The sequence below is a fragment of the Poecilia mexicana genome, unplaced genomic scaffold (assembly GCF_051168715.1).
Source record: "Poecilia mexicana isolate PSO_F unplaced genomic scaffold, ASM5116871v1 scaffold_20, whole genome shotgun sequence".
NCBI classification, from domain to species: Eukaryota; Metazoa; Chordata; class Actinopteri; order Cyprinodontiformes; family Poeciliidae; genus Poecilia; species Poecilia mexicana.
In genome coordinates this window covers 23,957,898-23,978,871 of record NW_028263389.1, presented here as the reverse complement: position 1 = coordinate 23,978,871, position 20,974 = coordinate 23,957,898, and the positions used below count along the sequence as shown (strand labels likewise).

General features: G+C 42.0%; 1 protein-coding gene across 8 annotated transcripts in view; it reads left to right on the top strand.

Moving 5' to 3' along the window:
* Positions 1-20,974, top strand: part of tgfbr1b (transforming growth factor, beta receptor 1 b) — a 79,218-nt gene that overhangs the window by 50,996 nt on the left and 7,248 nt on the right. For 3 of the 8 annotated variants that reach the window (XM_088001151.1, XM_088001150.1, XM_088001149.1), the window contains 5 exons: positions 931-1,161; positions 1,428-1,595; positions 1,851-2,007; positions 16,410-16,534; positions 16,651-16,781. In XM_088001151.1, coding sequence (XP_087857277.1) covers positions 931-1,161; positions 1,428-1,595; positions 1,851-2,007; positions 16,410-16,534; positions 16,651-16,781 — 812 coding nt within the window. Of the gene's footprint in view, positions 1-930; positions 1,162-1,427; positions 1,596-1,850; positions 2,008-11,425; positions 11,516-11,612; positions 11,743-11,839; positions 11,928-12,032; positions 12,086-12,435; positions 12,747-16,409; positions 16,535-16,650; positions 16,782-20,974 lie in introns of those variants that run through there. The other 5 variants (XR_015761567.1, XR_015761566.1, XR_015761565.1 and 2 more) reach the window with 5 other exon arrangements.

Sequence of the window (20,974 nt, the reverse complement as noted above, 5' to 3'; positions counted from 1 at the left end):
TAAGCATCAGCTACTCAGCCGCCCGCCCTGTTCAGGCTATCCGCTCACCTCAGCGCTCTTCCCGCCGTTCGCTTTCAACCAGCAGCCCCGGAGGAGAAATGTTGCCGTACTCCAGGCATTCCCCCAGTCATTTTAAGGTCGGGCATTATCATCAATCAATAAAATCCCCACGGGCCAATCTTGAAGATTGGACTTTATGCCGCTGAGACTTAGCTTTTGTCAACAACTCAGAGGCGGAAGTGAGAGCTCCGCGCAACGCAAATGAAGTCCCGGCCGGAACACGGTGCGCTAACTAATAAAACATAAATTAACGAAGCTTCGAGGCAGGTAAATTTTCCTCGAGGAATTTTAGTAATCGAGGTACTCGAATCATTCGAGGAATCGTTTCAGCCCTAGAATAAACTAAAATTTTTGGATCTTATTTCTTTTTCTAGCAGTTTTAAAAACATGCAACATGATTCAATGTCATTGTTTTTAATTAGTTTTACTTTTGTGTGTTCCAGGTTGTTGTGTGTTGCAGTTTTCTGCCCAGCCCCCTCTTGAAAATGAGATCTGGATCTCACCGTTTTTTTTTTTACCTGGTTAAATAAAGGAAATAATCACAATAAAAAAACAAGGTTTTACTTTCAGTGGTTTATGTTCAAGTGGAAGAAGAATGTCATGTTTAACTTCAAGAGTTGGAGCTGTGAGGTACTTGGTAGTTTTCATTCATTTATAGATTTCTGCACATTTAGCATTGCTGTTGTGCATCCACAGCGTGCACACAGCAACAGTAGAAAGGATCAGTCTCAATGTAAGAAGACAAACACTTGGCTGTTTTTCCTTTCTTTTCTGTATCTGGCAGCTCAGAAAAGAAGATGCTGAGTCCAACAGGAACAGAGCCTTTCAGCTTTGTGAGCCTCTCCTGTGTTTTGTGGGTTTTCCTTACAGGCCTGCCTCTGCTGGTCCAGAGGACCATCGCCAGAACTATCATCCTGCAGGAGAGCATCGGGAAGGGACGTTTTGGCGAGGTGTGGAGGGGTAAGTGGCGTGGTGAGGAGGTGGCGGTGAAGATCTTCTCCTCCAGAGAAGAGCGCTCCTGGTTCCGTGAGGCTGAGATCTACCAGACCGTCATGTTGCGCCACGAGAACATCCTGGGCTTTATCGCTGCCGATAACAAAGGTGAGCCAAGGCCTCAGCACCCTCTGTGAGAAAACTATACCAGCAACTCGGTCAAAGGAAGACATTGAGTGAAGATGAAAATGATTAAAGTTTAAGAACTTACACAATAAACAATGGAGACCCATCTTCTCTACTCATTAGTGTGGGATTATCAGCTCATCTTGATTTCTCCATTCAGAACAGCACCTCTCACAGTGAAGAGGGGGTAGGGAGGTGTTCTAGTCGAGTTCATCCTGTGGATGGTGGTTTTATGTGTGTCTGGGCAGATAATGGAACCTGGACTCAGCTGTGGCTGGTGTCAGACTACCATGAACACGGCTCCCTGTTTGACTACCTGAACCGCTACACGGTCACTGTGGAAGGCATGATCAAGCTGTCGCTATCCACTGCAAGCGGCCTGGCCCACCTTCACATGGAGATCGTAGGGACACAAGGTGAGCCGCTACACACAGCTTCACAATAGAGTTCAAACATCAATTAATACGAACATGTTTCTTTTTAATTGATTTAATCTCTAAAATTGCTGTGGAAATTCAAGTTTATCTCACTGATTTTAATCCTCCAGTTTCAGAAGGCTTTGTTAAAATAATCTTTGACTAAACCAGTGCCGTATTTAAAACCTAGATTGATTCTTGTGGTGACCACAACTTGTTGGCAACTGTTTGTTGACGTTCTAACTGTATGTGCAGGAAAGCCAGCTATCGCTCACAGAGACCTAAAGTCCAAGAACATCCTGGTGAAGAAGAATGGAACCTGCTGCATCGCTGACCTGGGTCTGGCTGTTCGACATGACTCCGCCACCGACACCATTGACATCGCTCCAAACCACAGAGTGGGAACCAAAAGGTAAGTGTTTTTATTCCATCAGCCTGTCTAAATGGTGCCAGATCACATCGTGAGCCTTTTCTGTGTCCCTCGGTGGTCTCTCCTGTACTTCAGCTCGCTCTCTAGCTAGCTTTATAGCAGGCCCATTGGACTGTATGAGGGGGCCACTCAGCTTGGCTGTTTATGAAGACTGAGTTGGTAATGAAATACATACATGATGGTGAGAGAGAGAGGCATACAGATAAAAGATAAAAAGAGACAAACAACATAGACAATAGAAATGAAAATGAATATAGAAATTGGTCTTCCAGCAGTTTCCCATGTACCTCTACCTCCCTGCCCCAGCTGCATCTACTCACCTGTGATTTGCTCTTGTGGTTTCTTCAGATTGCAGTATTCCTCACCGTTTCCTCCGTTAATTTTCCTATGCCTTCCTTGTGTCCTCCAGAAGTTTCTTGATTAAATATTAATTCCATTACCATCCTAAATCCCATGCTACATTTTGGTCCAGTCAACACTGCACACTATCCGACACCTAGAAGATGAGTAAAATAATAAAGAATAAAAAAACTTTTTCAAATTGTTTTTTCTTAGTAATGTTTTGTTGAACATGTAGATAAATCAGTAAATTGATTTATCGCAATAAGCAATAAATCAATTTATTGCATGATAAATTAAAACAAGCTCAATTTCCATTTGCATGATTTTTCATTTTCCTCTTTTCTACTAAAAATTGGATGATAAAAGTCTACAATCTGGTGTGTGAGGTTCTCACATTAACCAGCCAGAGAGACGCTGAATGGAATTCAAAAATAATCTTAATTTATTACAAAAAAGTTCAAAAATAATCAAACAATGAATAATTGGGCCCAAAACTGAGGTCAACATAACAAACTACAACTCAGGTGTTAACACAAAAAACTCAAGCACAAAACTGACCTAACAAACAAGACATGAGGGGAACTTAAATAGTGGCTGATCAGACCACTGCTGACACACAAGGGGTAATTTAAACATACAAAAACTTAAACAAATACAATACCAAATCTTTAAATTGTGTTATATCAAGGCACCTCAGTGGGAAGTCAGTAGGAAGGAAAAAGTGTGGCAGAAAACGCTGCACAACGAGAAGAGGTGACCGGACCCTGAGGAAGATTGTGGAGAAGGGCCGATTCCAGACCTTGGGGGAAGCAGTGGACTGAGTCTGGAGTAGAAGCATCCAGAGCCACTGTGCACAGGCGTGTGCAGGAAATGGGCTACAGATGCCGCATTCCCCAGGTCAAAGGTCAAGCCACTTTTGAACCAGAAACAGCGGCAGAAGCGCCTGACCTGGGCTACAGAGAAGCAGCACTTTGGACCACTGTTGTTCAGTGGATGAAAGCAAACTTTGCATGTCATTCGGAAATCAAAGTGCCAGACTCTGGAGGAAGACTGGGGAGAAGGAAATGCCAAAATGCCAGAAGTCCAGTGTCAAGTACCCACAGTCAGTGATGGTCTGGGTGCCATGTCAGCTGCTGGTGTTGGTCCACTGGGTTTTATTAAGGGCAGGATCAATGCAGCAGCTATCAGGAGATTTTGGAGCACTTCATGTTTCCATCTGCTGAAAAGTTTTATGGAGATGAAAATTTAATTTGGTCTGGAATCGGCCCTTCTCCACAATCTTCCTCAGGGTCCGGTCACCTCTTCTCGTTGTGTAGCGTTTTCTGCCACACTTTTTCCTTCCTACTGACTTCCCACTGAGGTGCCTTGATATAACACTCTGCAAACAGCCGATTCGTTCAGAAATTTCTTTCTGTTTCTCACCCTCTTGCTTGAGGATGTCAGTGATGGCCTTCTGGACAGCAGTCAGGTCAGCAGTCTGACCCATGATTGCGGTTTTGAGTAATGAACCAGGCTGGGAGTTTTTAAAGGCCTCAGGAATCTTTTTCAGGTGTTTAGAGTTACTTTGTTGATTCAGATGATTATTTTTATTGCTCGTTCAGAGAACCTTTTCATAATCTAATTTTTTGAGACAGGGATTTTGGGTTTTCATGAGCTGTTTGCCAAAATCATCAAAATTAAAACAATAAAAGACCTGAAATATTTCAGTTGGTGTGCAATGAATCTAAAATATATGACAATTTAATTTTTATCATGACATTATGGAAAATAATGAACTTTATCACAATATTCTAATTTTATGACCAGCACCTGTATGGATGTCAATTAGCTGGAGCTCTTCTGTGACCCTCCAGCAGCTCCAAAGGAAACTGGTAACTCAAAACAAATAAATTAATTTGTTGCTTTTAACAAAAATATAAAGAACTGACAAATAAAGTTAACTAAATGTGTGCACTGCAAATAGTTAACTATAAAAGGTCAGACTAATGAAAATAATTTTTAATAAAAATCTAAACTATTCACTAATGTCTAAATTAATGTACAGGATAAACAAACAAAATGATTACCATTCAGGTCTGTGTGACAGTAGGGTCAGCTGTCACATGGTGCTTTGCTCTCAGCTATATATATTTTTTATTAAAAAGGTTTAGTATCATGGCTGTTGGCTTCAGCTGTTACTGAAGCCAACAGCTGAGGGGCCTGCTTCCAACAATGAAATATGTATTAAACAATGTAGTAATAATGTGTCCAGCAGTTGAGACAGAAATGTGTCAGCTTTGTTGCATTTCTTCTCAGATAAAAACGTAACAGTTTCATCCCTAAGTTCCCACATTTCCCTTCCTAAGCTAGCGTACGCCATCCTGTCAGGGTCCTGATGCTCGGCGGCTATGTCTGCCTCCAGTCTGTGTTGGAGGCTGGGTGTTGATCTGATAGAAATAATAATGGACAGAACGCGTGCTGACTAGATAGATGGATAGACTTTATCTTGGATACAGGGGCAAAACTGCAATACAACATTAAAACCCCATCAAAAAGGACAGTAACCATGAATAAATACATAAAAACAACAACAAAAAGACATAAAAGCACAAATGTCAGATCGACAGTACATCCCCATAACAATTCCGAGGGGTCCTTGTCAGTCGCCTGCGGGGCAAGTTCTAAAAATAGCCATTGTCATTAGGGAGCACTGCCAAAAATATTAGTCATTTAAATGTTTTTACCTTGAAATAATATTTGTTTATTTTTAGAATTTTTTTAAAGTGAATTATAAAAACATTTAAAATAATTTGCAGTATGTATACAACTCTTTTCTGGGGTTAAAGTTCAGAATTATGCGCAGACGACTACAGGATGTTATCAGAGGGCAGCAGCCCCTGCAGCTGTACGGCTGTACCCACAGCACGTCAAAGCCTAAATGTTACTGGTCAGTTTACTTTTGTTTATTTGGCGGCTTGGCGCTTTTTCTGTTAGCTAAAAATGAATGAGTAGAGTTTGATCCCACTTGTAGTTATAACAGCGGTCGTTTGGATCCCGGCTGAGCTTTTTACCATGTGCGCGGTTCTGGCGGGTCACCGAATGGCAGACATCTGACGCTCTTACTGAGCATCTCAGACTGTGGGTTAAACAATTTAATCTAGTCGAAACATTCCCCAAAAGTAGAAATTAAGCAAACAATCTTTCATCACCTTCTCCTCCTCTGGACGTCTGATACCACTTGGACCTGGGAATCAACATCTCCCTCTTTCCGTGGATCACACGGGTAGGCTTTGCTGTCATGTCTTTATTATTTAGAATTGTTTGTAAAAAAAAAAATCAGCTGCTTTTGTGGTTTAGGTTTGTGCTGGTTTTGCATTGAAGAGGTGGTTGTGCTTTTGCAGGCCAGGTGCAGTGATAGTTTTGTGCTACTCTCCGATCTGTCTAACTTTTTTTCCTCGACGCGTAACCCGTCAGCTTTTCAGTTTGCAAAACCACAAAAAGGGTAATAAAGAACCAGCGACCATGTCAGAACCGCGCATGGTAAAAAGCTCAGGCGGGATCTTAGAACAACAGGAGGATCTCATTAATTTTTAGCTCACAGAAAAAGCGCCAAGCCGCCAAATTAACAAAAGCAAACTGACCAATAAGATTTAGTCTTTTGCCTGCCCGCCCCCACAGACTCACACTGATGTGCGCTACGTAAAAGATGTTTTGACACAAAATGTATTTTTTTCTTTACAATTTTGTGAATAGTAAAGAGGGTTAGATAATAAAACGTGCAATAACCATTCTTTTCTCTTTTTATTTAAAGGAAAATCTTAAGGTATTCACAGTGCGTACAGCCGTACAGCTGCAGGTGCTGCTGCAATAATCCACACCGTCAGTTACTTGTGGGCAATTTAGAATCACACAGAACGGCTCCAAAAGGGAATCAAACTTAAAACTCTGAACTAAGAACTTCTGATCACGTAATAGCAATTAACCATATCTGCCATGGTAAATCATTATTGATAACTATTGTGATTAGTCCCATTAACATGATTAGACTGCATGTAATCATATATACATATATACTCCTGATCAAAATCTTAAGACCAGTCAAAAAATTGCAAGAATTTGCATTTTGCACTTTTGGATCTTAAGAAGGTTCTAAGTAGAGCTTCACAATGTTAAAGGAAAAAAATCAGTGCAAGAGACGAGAACTTTTGAGCGGGGAATTTTCTGAAAACTGCATTTACACTCAAACATGATTTCTTTCAGCTGATCAAAAGTTTAAGACCATAGTCTTTAAAAGCCAAAAGCTGTGCAAAAATCTGGATTCCATGTCATGACTGAGGGCCCTCGTCTGTGTGGTAATGATTGGGTTTTTCAACAGGACAATGCTGCAGTTCACAATGCCCGCCTGACAAAGTAGTTCTTCCAAGAGAATAACATCACTCTTTTGGACCATCCTGCATGTTCCCCGGATCTAAACCCAATTGAGAACATTTAGGGATGGATGGTAAGGGAAGTTTACAAAAAATGGACATCAGTCCAGACAGTGGATGCCCTTCGTGAAGCCATCTTCAACACTTGGAACAACATTCCCACTAGCCTGGAAACACTGGCATTAAGCATGCCTAAACGATTGTTTGAAGTCAACAACAATGGTGGAGCTACTCATTACTGAGTCCTTTTTTTGACACTTTGATTTCTGTTTTGGGGGGTTTTCGTTTTTTTTTTAGCTATGGTCTTAAACTTTTGATCAGCTGAAAAAAATCATGTTTGAGTATAAATGCAGTTTTCAATTAATTCCCTGCTCAAAAGTTCTCGTCTCTTGCACTGATTTTTTCCTTTAACATTGTGAAGCTCTACTTAGAACCTTCTTAAGATCCAATAGTGCAAAATGCAAATTCTTGCAATTTTTTGACTGGTCTTAAGATTTTGATCAGGAGTGTATATATTATTGCTATAAAGGCTGAGCCAAGAAAATTTGTCTTTATCAAACAAGTAGCCCTTCTTGTTACTCTGTACCCATGAAGTAGCTCCCAGTCTCAAAAGGTTGGTGACCCCTGCTCTACATACTACTCTTGGTCATCATCTGGACCTCCTGTTACTCTGTCCAGGCCCCGTTAGTCTGCCATTTATCAGGTTAATGGAGAGTGGTACAAAAGAATGTTTGAAACTGTTATATTTGCACAGGGGAACCCTGAACCTTCTCCCAGAGTTCATATCCACACATTTGTTTCCTTCCTTATCTTGATGCAGGCCTGCAAAGTTAGCAGTAGGTTTTCCCAGGTCTGGTCATCATCTCCCAGCTTGCTTCACTCTGATGTTTACAGGCTGCAGGTGAATTACACACACTCTAAATAATTCAGCAGGCCTCAGGCCAGTGGAGTGATATGCTTCTCTGTTAGTTAGAACCCAGTAACATCTAACTACAGTCGGTGTCTGTAGTTTCTAACCTAAATTCTGTCCAGCAGCTCACCCTTTCTAATTAAAAAAATCATACATTGTGATCTCCAGATTCTTTTTTTAAGATTATGTCTCTTACAGTGGACATGCACCTAGGATGAAAATTTCTGACCCCTCCATGATTTCTAAGTAGGGGAACTTGCTAAATTGCAGGGTATATTTATTAAAACAAGTCTTTGGGAAAAGTGAGCTTTCATATTTGTCTCCTTCAGTCGACAATCTTCAAATGTTTCATATGGTTCTAAATCATAACAATTCCAGACCTGGACTGTTGTGAAGTTAAATGTTATACTTCAGCCGAAGTACTGTTACAATCTAATTAGCATAATGTGTAGCTACAGAGGGATTATCAGTCGACGTCACGATGTGTCAGCACCCAGACTGCACAAAGAAAGCAGTCATATAGTTTTTTGTTGTTTTTTTTGGCTCTAGTGGAATTTAGTTGAGTGGTCAGGCTGGAAAGTAGATTATGGAAAGGAGGAAGACATGGCAAAGGTCACCAGGCTGGGAGTCAAACCCGTGACGGCCTTGTTGACGACTTACGGCATCCATACATCGTTATGTTTTACCTATGATTGGAGTGCTGCACCACAGCTCTCCGATCATATGTCATTCTAACTGTTTCAGTTATTTACTGTTAAGCTAATAAAATCATTTACAACTGGCATTCTGCACAGATCACCTGACTTTGCCCAGCGTAACTCCTGCATGCAGCTCTGCAGCATCTGCTGTTGTCAAAGGTTTTATTTTTAGTACAGCATCTCTGCACCTGTCACTGCCTCCCATTCACACACACTCACACTTACGGACAATTTAGAGAGACCAATACCCCTAACAGTCAAGTCCAGGCCAGGATGTGAACCAAGGACCTTCTTGTTGCAAGGCAACAGTGCCTACCAACTGCCTTGCTGTGCAGCCTGTATTAAAAAAACTGATAGGTTAATTTTATACATGATATAAATTATTTTAAAACTAAACTAACGTCAATATTATTTTCAAACACCCACTGTATTTTAGTGACTTCTCCTAGTTGTAGGTTCTGAGTCGTACCCTGATGGCCATTACTGCTCCACCTAATGATGGGTCTGTGAGCTATAACCCACATGAAAACAGCAAACTGTGCCTCTGGTTTGTTCTATTGGCATGCTGAATCCAGCTCCAGGCACACGACTTCCTGCTGACCACACCTCAACACTGATGCTCCATCAGCAGCACACGGACCCACTTGCAGACTCTGGTCTGTGGAGAAGATTGGTGATATCTTGTCTGTGGACAAAACAAAAACACTCACAGAGTTCAGTTGATCTGTTTGGATCAGACAGATCCAACTGACTGATGAATTAGCGCAGATTTTTCTGCAGATGGGGACCAGGAGGAAGTGCGTTCAGACCCCAGCGGGTGAAGTGCTGGTAATTGAAGTGAAGTCGCTTAATTTAATTTATTAAGTTATTGGGGCCACAGTCAGTGGTTTTTGTCATTACGGAGAAAAATGTAGATACATTTATCTGCTTAATTTGTGATGGGATCTGGATTTACGGTGAATATTAGCTAAACCGCATAAAATGCAGCTAAATAGCCGATGTTAATATGATTGTAATTTCACGGATAAACGTAGTACATGACCGATTTTTTTTTAATTTTTTTTTTTATGTTGTCGGTCAAGATAACGGATAAAAGTCTAGCGCGACCTGCCACCCTAACACCAACTCATGCACATCTTCATTCACAGTCTTACTTGTAAATTGATTTTTCTTGGACATTATGATGTTAGCTTGTCGATGTCTCAGATTTTTCCGCTGGGAAAATCAATAAGCAGCTTTTTGTGACTCTGCTGCTCCTCTAGTGGCGAGAAGCCGTAATGTTGGCTGGTAACAATCGGAATGCATTATGGGAGATGTACCTTGTAGTCAATTCGTGCTCAAAACCTATTTTAAGTCAATCATGGGCCTATAAAACACTGGGGGAGGGTACATAAAATGCCTTGAGTTTGACACATGTGCTTGTACACTATGCCCGTCACTTGGTTATGTCGTTCTATGTACGCTTTCCCTGCCAGTAACTTGCACCCTGCTGTTATGTGCTGGACTGTCTCAGGGGCCTCCTTGCACAACCTACACCTTGGATCTTGTCTGGTGTGGTAGATCTGAGCCTCTATCACAGGACGAAAAATGGGATTTTCGGCAGCTATTGACACCTTGTTCTGCCGAGCGCATGGAGATTGAGGGCTTTCGGCAAGAGGTTTTTGTCAGAGTCGAGCACTGCCAAAAATGGTCAAAAATGCTGTGTGTCCGTGTTCCCCTATCACCCCCCTCCCCTTGTGCCTAGCAGAGGTTTTCGTATTTAAATGAAGTTGCTGAGTGCCATGCAAATGCAAATCAACTGTTGAGCACCGCCTTTTGACTCTTATTTATTTTGTAGCTAACCCTTTTTACCTTCTGTTCACCATAAAGAAGTATGTTTGGAGAAAGAATTTTAAAACAATCTATCTTATCCATTAAAATATATATTGCTTGTGTGTTAGGAGCACTGAAAAATTTAGTTTTGGTTGAATTGATGATATAAAAGAAGAATATGCATGATTACATACAATAGACTTTTGTGAAACGTGATCTTACTTTGACATTCCTCCTATCTGAAGATTTATCTTGTGATGGGAGGAATTGCACAACTTAATCAAAAATAATAATAAAAAACATGTTCCAGAGTGGTTCATTGTACATAAAGTAATTGTTGTGAATAATATTCAAACTAATGTTAATGTTCACTGATTGCTTTAAAGACCCAGAGTCATGCTATGTTGGAGTGGTAGTGACACCATTCCACATCACAATGCAGGACTTAAGAAACTACAGATGATTTATCAGTATTCAGTTACTTAACTCTCGAGTTTAAATTGACGAACAAAATGGTTGAAAGTATGTGATACCTTCTGATAGAGTATAAACATTTGTATTCTTTTCTTAAAATTTTGTTAGTTAAGCACTAAATATAACTCACGGATGATGAATCATATTCTATATAAACTATAAAGGAGACATCTCAAAGTAGAATTGAGTAAATAAACATCTACACATTTAAGCATTTTAGCAATTAATTATAATAAAAATAAAATATACTGTCACGTAACTTTTGAAAAAACTTTTAGAATGTATTTTTTTCTGTCAACTTTCATTTAACACTCCAGTCCAGTTGGTGGCAGTAATGCGCTTTCATAGTCAGTCAAGCATCCGCCATTAAACTCCAGAGGAAGATTTCCACCCATGCTAACGGGTGTTACTGCGAGACCCAACATGAACGAAAATGCCCGTGTGTTGTGTGAAATGGTGGAAAAAGTCCTATTTCACGGAGTTACTTTTTCAGTATCGTTTTGATATCAAGCAATGTTCCGGCGGAAAACAACAGATGACACTGCGGCGGTCCAACTAGGCCAAACTCACGGTAAGAAAGCTTTTATGAATAGCGAGCACGTGCAGCGAGGCGAGTTGCTTTGTTTGTTTCTTACAGAAAACGGTCTGTCGTTTTCATATGCCGAAACAAGTGTAGGGTGAGATTTTGTATTGTATTTTTTATTACATGTGATGTTCTGAACTCTTAAAAATACTCGCGTCTTCTTTTATTTTTTCAGACCAGAAAAATGGCCAAGCCTCCACAGCCAGGCCTCAGACCACGGTGCCGAGGCGCTCTTACGGAGTCCACCAGGACGAAGAGAAATTCAGTAAGTTATGATTTCACATTTAGTGAATAGTGAACACTCGGATATTTGTTAGGAAAACTGATCTTCCCGTTATTTTATTCATTTTGTTATAACGCAGTACAGCAAGGCAGAGTGTGGAAAGCAGTAGAGATCGACAACATGGCGGACGGAGGACGGATATGAGGACGGAGCCATGAAGACAGTATGTATTATATACAGTCACTGCGTTGATTCCCGACTGTATAATGGTTGGTTGAGAATAATTTTAACTTATTTACTTATGCATTTTTGAGAAAGCTATATATTTGCTACAATATTTTTTTCATTTTACATTTATTTCCACAGACTCCACAGAATGGGAGTCACATTTGTGTCAATCAGACTCTACAGGAACGTCCTGATGTCCGTGATGAGGACAGAGATGCAACTGTGTGTGAGTATCTACTATTTTAGACTGTTGATATTTTATGCTTCAATATTGTTTATGTACATTATGTAATTATGCTATGTATTGGCAATGCACACAAATGTTTTCCAGCTGGACCCAGGATCTACTGCCAGTCATCTGGATGTAGCTAAAGAAAGAAGCAGGTAAGATTTATTACTAATCTAGAGACGTCACAATTCCTTGAATGATTAAAGCACTGTGATTTATTAAAATCCATCAAAGCAAATTATCTGCCTCAGAGTTTGTTGAACTATGTTTTACTATTCATTTCCAACTGCTTTTAATTATTTTTTCTTCCAATTGTTTCCAAGTGTTTTCTCTTTTTCATTAAAGTTTTTATTTTTTGTAAGAATGTATTAATGTGTTTTGTTTGTTTGTTTTAATGTCTTATGTGTGCATACTAAGCTGGAAGTTGCCAAATAATTTCACTGTAGTTTCATAATGACTAAAAGATGCGTGTAGCTCATAATGATTGTCTGTTCTATATTAACAGCTGATGGAGGAAGGCAGAGAGTACTGGCAGCAGAGGAGGTGGCATTCTGGGAGGATGGCAGCTATGAGGCGGTGTCAGGATGGACCCAAAGTTCCTCCAACCAGGAGCTCAGTGACATCAGGTCTACAAGACAGGAAGAGACGTCAGGTCTACAAGACAGGAGAGATGTTGGGCCTGTCCTGAACGCAGCATAATATTTGATCATGTTTGGACAAAAAAAAACTGCCAGATGGTCCAGAAATGGACAAGCATTTATATCTTATTTTGTGTGCAAACAGTCAAAAAATAAAATGAAATAAAGAAAAAAAAAACCTTTTGTCTCTTTTATGTTCCTCATATATGAACATGTTGCATATAGGCAATATCAAATGAATATATTTTAATACAGCATTTATTTTTATATAGATTTTTTAAAATACAGCATTAAAAATATTGATTGGGGTGGGGTTTATTTATAAAGTCATAAGTGCTGTCCAATGGACACATCAACCAACCAATCACATGTCAATGATGAACTGTGATGTCATTGTTTTTCATCCAATGACTGAGAATCCACGTGGGTCTGCTGAAGTGCCTTTGCATATGCTGGGGTATTCGTATGCTAAGTAGAGTCGTTAACACCTCCCGCCCGCCCGCTGCCCCGCACCGCCACTCCCCCCCTCCAAGGATTCCGCATTCGACACAATTCGACTCCCGTGAGTGAAAACGTAGACTGTCGATTGTTGTCTATCTGTCGCTGATGAGCTGAGTTTGCGTCAAAATACAGGGTCAAAAATCCCACTTTTCATCCTGTGTATTGCTCTGGTGTTTAGGGCCTGTTCCTGTGCAGCCAGGATGAGTGCCTCTGTGCTGCCTTGAGTCCAGCTTTTTCCAGCCATTGACAGGATTTCCTGATGTCAGCCACTTCAGTTATTTGTTGCCCCATGTAGGGGCTTGTCCTCCCATGATGGTACCTCCAGCACCTCGTCCATTGTCTGAGACATTCGCTGAGCGCATCGTCTGTTGAGGCTTTGTCCTTGATGTATTTGTGGATCTTGGATGTTTCATCCTGGACAGTGGCTCTCACACTCACTAGTCCTCTGCCTCCTTCCTTACGGCTCGTGTACAGTCTCAGGGTGCTGGATTTGGGGTGGAACCCTCCATGCATGGTTAGTAGCTTCCGAGTCTTAACATCCGTGGCCTTCATCTCCTCCATTGGCCAGCTAATTATTCCTGCAGGGTATGATTACTGGTAAGGCATAGCTGTTTATTGCACGGATCTTGTTCTTGCCATTAGCTGGCTTCTCAGGACTTGCCTTATTCGTTGGAGGTATTTGGCTCCTTTCCTTATGACCTCATTGAGGTTGCCATTTGCTTGTGGTATTCCCAGGTACTTGTAAATGTCCTCAATGTCTGCTATTGTTCCTTCTGGGAGTGAGACCCCTTCTGTGTGGATGACCTTCCCTCTCTTTGTAACCATCCGACCACAACTTCTCTAGTCCCAATGACATCCCAATGTCAGGGCTGTAGATCCTGGTGGTGTGGATCAGTGAGTCGATGTCTCGCTCGCTCTTGGCGTATAGCTTGATGTCATCCATGTAGAGGAGGTGACTGATGGTGGCCCATTCTTGAGTTGGTATCCGTAGCCAGTCTTGTTGATGATTTGGCTGAGGGGGTTCAGGCCTATGCAGAACAGCAGTGGGGACAGAGCATCTCCTTGGTATATGCCACATTTGATGGACACTTGTGCAAGTGGTTTGCAGTTGGCTTCAAGGGTGGTTTTCCACAGCCCCATCGAGTTTGCAATGAAGGCTTTTAGAGTCCTATTGATGTTGTACATCTCTAAGCATTCAATGATCCAAGTGTGTGGCATTGAGTCATAGGCTTTCTTGTAATCAATCCAAGCCGTGCACAGGATGGTGTGTCGGGTTTTGCAGTCTCCGACGACTGTGTGGTCTACAAGGAGTTGGTGTTTGGCTCCTTTGCCGTTTATGCCGATGCCTTCTGTGCCGTGCTCATGTATTTATCCATGTGCCCGCTTATCTTAGCCGCTGTGATGCCTGACATGAGCTTCCATGTTGTAGAGAGGGTGAGTGCCATTTTGTAGCAGCTGGTTCAGTTGAGCTTGCCAGTCGCTCATGGAAGGCAGTGAGTAGGCATGGATCATGTCAAGTCCTGGTGCTGTCCAGTTTTTCATACCTGAGACTCTTTCTTGGACATCTGCCACAGTGAGGGTTACTGGGGCTTGCTCAGGGAGGTTGCTTTGGTCCCCTCGTAGAGAGATTAGCCACTGTGCATTGCTGTTGTGGGACACCTCCCTTTCCCATATGCCTTTCGCCTTTCCAGTATTGTCCAGTCTCCAGCCTTGGTGGGTCTGCTCTGTTATTACCCTGCCATTGGGAGGACACTTTAGCTGGTTGGGTGGAGAGGAGCTGGTTAATCCTCCTGGCTTCATTCTCTCTCGTGTATCTCTTTAGGCGGCTGGCCAAGGCTTGGAGCCTTTGTTTGGCAGTTTCGAGTGCTTCAGGTATGGCCATCTGGCTGTGATAGCAGTTGCCGTTTGCAGATGTTGGAACACTGAGCTACTAGTTGTTTACCAGTTAGTGTTGACTGGGGATGTCAAAGTTACCATTCCTTCCACATTCTTTGCTTTACTTGAGTAGTAGCATTCCAACAGATCCATGTTTTCACCTCTCATTCATTTCCGTCTTGTTCCAGTAGCCCATTTTTCATCAAGGTGCTCTGGTTCCCCAGCACCTGACGCAGACCTTGTTTGGCTGGGCGACGTCTGAGCCGGCATGTTGTGCTTATCAATGTCTCTCATGGTATGAGGTTAAGGACCCACACTGGATAGCTCAATTTCACTGTTGTATCTTTTGCCCCAGCCTGGATTCGAACCTGGGTCTCCCGGATGAAAGACTGCTGACTTACCAGGGAATGTCTTTAGTTTCAGTTAACAAACATCTGTCATAGTGAACTAGTTTCAGTCATGTTGATGTTTCAGGTATTGAGTCAGTAGCGCTGTGTATCCAGCCAGACGTGGAGGAAACTGTTAGTTAACAGCAGCACTCTAATACTTTTTTAATGATTTAATCTGCAGAGTTGCAGTTTTCACATTAGTAAGTGTAGCACGCTCTCTAGCTTCTTTTCTGCTGGCTTCGCTTGGTGATGTGCAAACATGGCTCTGTAAGAATTAGAGCAGATCTGATGACTAGTGTTCTCTGTGCTGGAGTATTTACTTCACAGCAAATGCTTTCCAAACGCAGGCATTTGTTGTCTTGAAATGGTTACCTTTCTTAGGCTGAGAATGAAAGACGTTTACTACAAGTATGGAGTGTGTTTGTAACCAATAGTTACTGTACATTAAAGCACCCAGGAGCTTTAGTGGGTGCTTCATGGACATGGTTTCTGCTGCAAGAGATGACATTTATTCAGTTCTAGACCAATCTGGATAAATTGCATTCCCTGCTAGAATCTTTATCTAGTCAGAATGTACACAGGCTGAAACAGATGTCGTTATATTTTGTGACACATGTCTGTTTCTGATAAATGAGGATGAAGTGATTGGAGACGGAACAAAATCCAGACTACTAACTGGATAAAGATTAGAGTTGACCACAGAGCAATCATTTTGTTCACCTGTGGACCAGCTGACCAGCTTCTTCTCGGTTTTAATGGTGGTTGGCAATCAACTGGGAAGTGTTACTGTATAACGCCTCATTCTGCACAGGTCAATGAGGTCATTTGATATTACAATATTCATTTTTTCACCAGAGTCAAAAAAAATCCACCGGTGTCACCGTAAACGAGACAAGATGGCACACCCCAGCTGATATTTACTAGCTAATTTAGTATGTCAGATATTTGGCTTTATGGGTTGCAGTGTTATGGATGAATGAAGTACTGACACCAGTCACTGGTGTTTGTGTATTAAATGCATCCTGATTCCTTGCTGAGAAATGTGTTGGGTAACGGTCCATGTTGCTCCCCGTCAGGTACATGGCTCCAGAGGTGCTGGATGACTCCATCAACATGAAGCACTTTGAGTCGTTCAAACGGGCCGATATCTACGCCATGGGCCTGGTATTCTGGGAGATTGCCAGCCGCTGCTCTGTGGGAGGTGAGGACTGCACCAAAAATTCTGGTTACAGCGGACCCAAACGCTCAAAGTTTAGAAAGATTTGGATACAGGAATGAATATTACTAATTATTTTGACTCCATGCTTTTTCTGTCAGGCATTCATGAGGACTACCAGCTGCCCTACTATGACCTGGTCCAGTCAGATCCATCAGTGGAGGAAATGAAAAAGGTGGTCTGCGAGCAGAAACTTCGACCAAATATTCCCAACCGCTGGCAGAGCTGTGAGGTAGGCTGGAGAGGGCTGAGTCTGAATCACTGCTTTCTGAACAGAACCAGAACCAACATCAGAGATGGGCTGGACTTCTGCTGGAACACAGCCTCATACCACCACACTGCCATGATTAACTGTCACATGACTTTCAGGTTTCTGTTGTGTTCATTTGAAGTGTGTTGTGACCAGTGATGTCAATCGGATCACTCTTTTCAGTAACGAGTAATCCAACGCATTATTATTTTAAATCATGAACTGCAACAGAATTTAGTCATTTAGTCAGCGGCTACATTTCTCTCCTTTCTTCTTTGCTCCCTTATATGCAACAGCTATATTCAATTAATGGCTGAAAATGTGTAACTGTGATGAGAAGAGCTCCACAGTTCATCTATCTCTGCGTTATCCGGCAGTAGATGTGTGAAGACGTGTGGGTGTTATGCCTGTTGGCTCTAACGTGGCTGATGGATGGAGAGTGTGTTAATGAGGACTGGAGGAAGCTCCTATGGTCTCAGTAGACAGTCTGACACACACACACACACACACACACACACACACACACACACACACACACACACACACACACACACACACACACACCTTTGCGTGGCTATCTTTGTGGGGACTTTCCATTGACTTCCATTCATTTCTACAGCCTAAACCTTGCCTTTACCCTTTTCCTAACCCTATCCACCACATACCTAACCCTAACCAAAACTCAATTCACTCACACCTTAGTCCTAACTCTAACCCCTAACCCAAAAACAGGGTTTCCCCTTGTGGGGACCAGGCTTCGGTCCCCACAAGGAGCAATTGGTCCCCACAATGTAGTATGTGTCAGGAAAATCGTCCCCACAAGGTATTACAAACAAACACACACACCTACACACACAAACACACACACACACACTGACTCAGAGAAAGCAGCTGTTGTTTATTTCCCCAGCTCTGGTCTGATTGCTGGACCAGTTTTCAACAGATCGTTGTGATGTCTGGGCTTACCGAGCTGGATTTTAACAAATGATCTGTTAGAGAGCAGATCAACCTTTTATTAAAGTCTTTTTAATTTACTCCTTAAATTTCTAACAGGAGCTTGTTGTTTCTGGTAAACAGAACAGATCAGTTAAAGGTCACTGATGTATTTGTTGCACCAAAACATGGTAGCAAAATAAGCAGTTTGTTATTGATGATATTGATTGGTAATCATTCAGACCTGACCTTACAATACAAATATGACAAACTTCAAAGCCTCCAACCACAGCTGTATTCTAAACCAAAGTAACAAATAAACAGCAAAATGGAAAACACTGGCTCATTATAATCATTTGTGTGTTCGCATTTCTCAACTTGACAGGTGAGAAATGTAGGATTGTAGTGACTGACTAAGATTACTTAAAACAAGCATCAGAGTGAGATGGTGACTGTTGATACCAGACAGGTTTGTCTGAGTCCATCAGAAATGATCCAGTGCAGAAACATCATAACCAGGAGTTACTAGAGAGAATGTCTTGACACCAGCAGGGTGGACTTCAGGCTTCGTTCATGTGGCCAAGATTAAAAGGCAACAAGAACTCAAATATTCACTCCTTACAACCAAGATTTTAAGAACATAATCTCTGGGCACAAAGCACACTAAACTTGAGGCTGACTACACCAGGTTAAACTCAGGTTTAACCAGAAAGCTAATAACAGGCTCAGGAAAACTGTACTCCACAGAATGACTAGTAGACATGACAGCCTTCTCCACCTGGCCTCTATGATTGGTCCAGGCTGCTGGTGATTGTGGGCAGATGTCGGAATGTTATTTGACAGCACAGTGTAGCTGAGTAGAGGTGCTGAAGCCATAAAGTACTAGCTGCTCCCAGCAGATGATGACCTCACTGTACCCCAACCACTTCCCCAATCTGCACATCTCAGACTGTTATGGATAAATGTCTGTGTCCTTCCTGTATCTCAGGGGTCCCCAAACTTTTTCCTGCGAGGGCCACATAACTGTTCCCTTTTCTGGTCGGGGGCCGGTCTTAGTTTTTCGAGAAAGAAACCTTAGAAAACTTTTGTTGACGGGGGCGGGGGGGAATGAAACTGTGTGTGTGTGGGGGGGGGGGTCTGGATTACTGCCGACGACATATTCGCGTTTGTAGATAGATTTTTACCCAGAATGCAAATGGAAAAAAACCATGAGCAAAACGGTGACTGGTACTGACTAGTATATATTCCATTGAGGGGAAACTAAGTTTCATATCTGCTCAAGAGCCCCCCTGGTGGTTGAAGAAAAATCCACATATATATGAAAAAAACACTGAATGCTCTCTGGTATTGTTCAGGGGACCGGACCAAATGAGGAGGCGGGCCAGATCCAGCCCGCGGGCCGTAGTTTGGGGACCCCTGCTCTATCTCTTTTATCCCCTTACATGCACACTGCTGCTCAATTACATAACCATAACATGTAAGACTGGCGATATTCACAGATAAACAAAAGCTGGTTAAGCAGACCAACACTCCTTCAAGAGGGAGCAGAATGAGGAGAAGATAAAAACAGAAATCGCTACAATCTTTACTTCACTCCGTGTCGCCCTAAGGTGAGCTGATTGGAGCCCAGCGCTGGACGCTGAATGTCACTCTGTATTTGTTCTTAGGGCCAGCCCAAGGCATAAGCAAACTAAGCAGCCGCTTAGGTCCCCAGGGACACTAAGGTGCCCCCCTCAGTGGAACTGATTTTGTTTTTGTTTGTTTTTTTGTAGTAATTTCTGTGTCATTATAATGTCAAAAACACACAATTTCATTATGAAGTGATTTGTTTTTACAATAATATATATTTGATAAAGTATGTAGAAATTATTATTTTATTGATAAAAAGAAAAAAAAATTGCTCTTGGGGGCTCCTGGTGGCCACGGTAGGTACCGCACACTTTGCCTATAACGAGCTGCCGTGCAATGTGTAGTAAGCATCCAAACGTCCAAAGCTCCGGTTAGAAGCCATCTTTGATAACGTTTGATAACAATAACTAAAACTTCTCAATGTTTGACATTGCCTAGCAAAATGTTTTTACGTCAGCTGCTGCATCGATGAACTGCTCTATGCTGTAGAATCATTTTGAGGCTAAAACAAACATTATTTTTACATCAACTTCTAAGTTATGTGAAACTTCTGATAAAATCATTTGAAGGCTCAGAATCAGTCCAGTACCGGTCCACATTCTCAGGGGCGAAAGACTCACCTGGTATCAATTACATTTTTCACTATTGGAGTAACGCTTAAGATAAATTTCTGGGCTGCACCGATTGCAGTTTTCTAGCTGATCCCTGGTTACCGACATTTTAAGAGCCTGACCTGCTGATTTTGATTTTGGCTGATATTAAATTTTTATGTCTGAAATGTCACTAAATATAGCAATAAAGTCAGGTGAGTTAACAGTGTGGTGAATATTGTTAACTGCAAACGTTCAGACCTGACCTGGTTGGTCTGTCAGTCAAACCTCTCACTGCAGAGCAGAAGAGGACAGAGGTTGATTTTTCAACCTTTGCTGACGAAGATAAGACTAGGGGATAAGATCAGCTTCACATGCAAGTATCGGCCAATCACGATCCCCCAAATTTAAGGAAATCAACGCCCAGAAATCAACTGGTCGATAAATCAGTTGGCCAATAAATGTATCCTATATTATGCACATATATAATGTGAACAACACTGCCAGAGATTCAATCAGTTCATAGCAGGTATGTGAATGATCTAATGATCGGACTGCTGATTGCAGACAGTCCACATTGTTAGTAGAAATAGAGGGCCCCAAAACCAAATTTCGCTTAGGAGGCTTGGGCCGGCCCTGTCTGTTCTATTCATATGACTTTAACATTTGATTATTTTCAACATTAAAACCTGGTTTATACTTAACCAAATATCATTTCTCAAGATGATGACACTGAGGGGTTTTGGTTGGGTCTCAGAACTGGTAAACGGACCTGGATGCTGCACAGAAAGGAAAATGTGTGCACTACAACAATATTACATTTACCTGTATTTGGCCGCTGGCAGGTGTCAATTTTCACCTCTGGTAGAGCAGCTGATGGTGTGTTGTTGGGGTGTGTGTATGTGGAAGCCTTTCAGAGTGTTGCTGCACCCTTAGCCTCCCTCTAGTCCCTAGAAGCGACCAGAGCAGGTCCAGTGTGTGTGAGGAGGGGGATGAGCTGCTGATGTATGTCTCTTCCTGTGT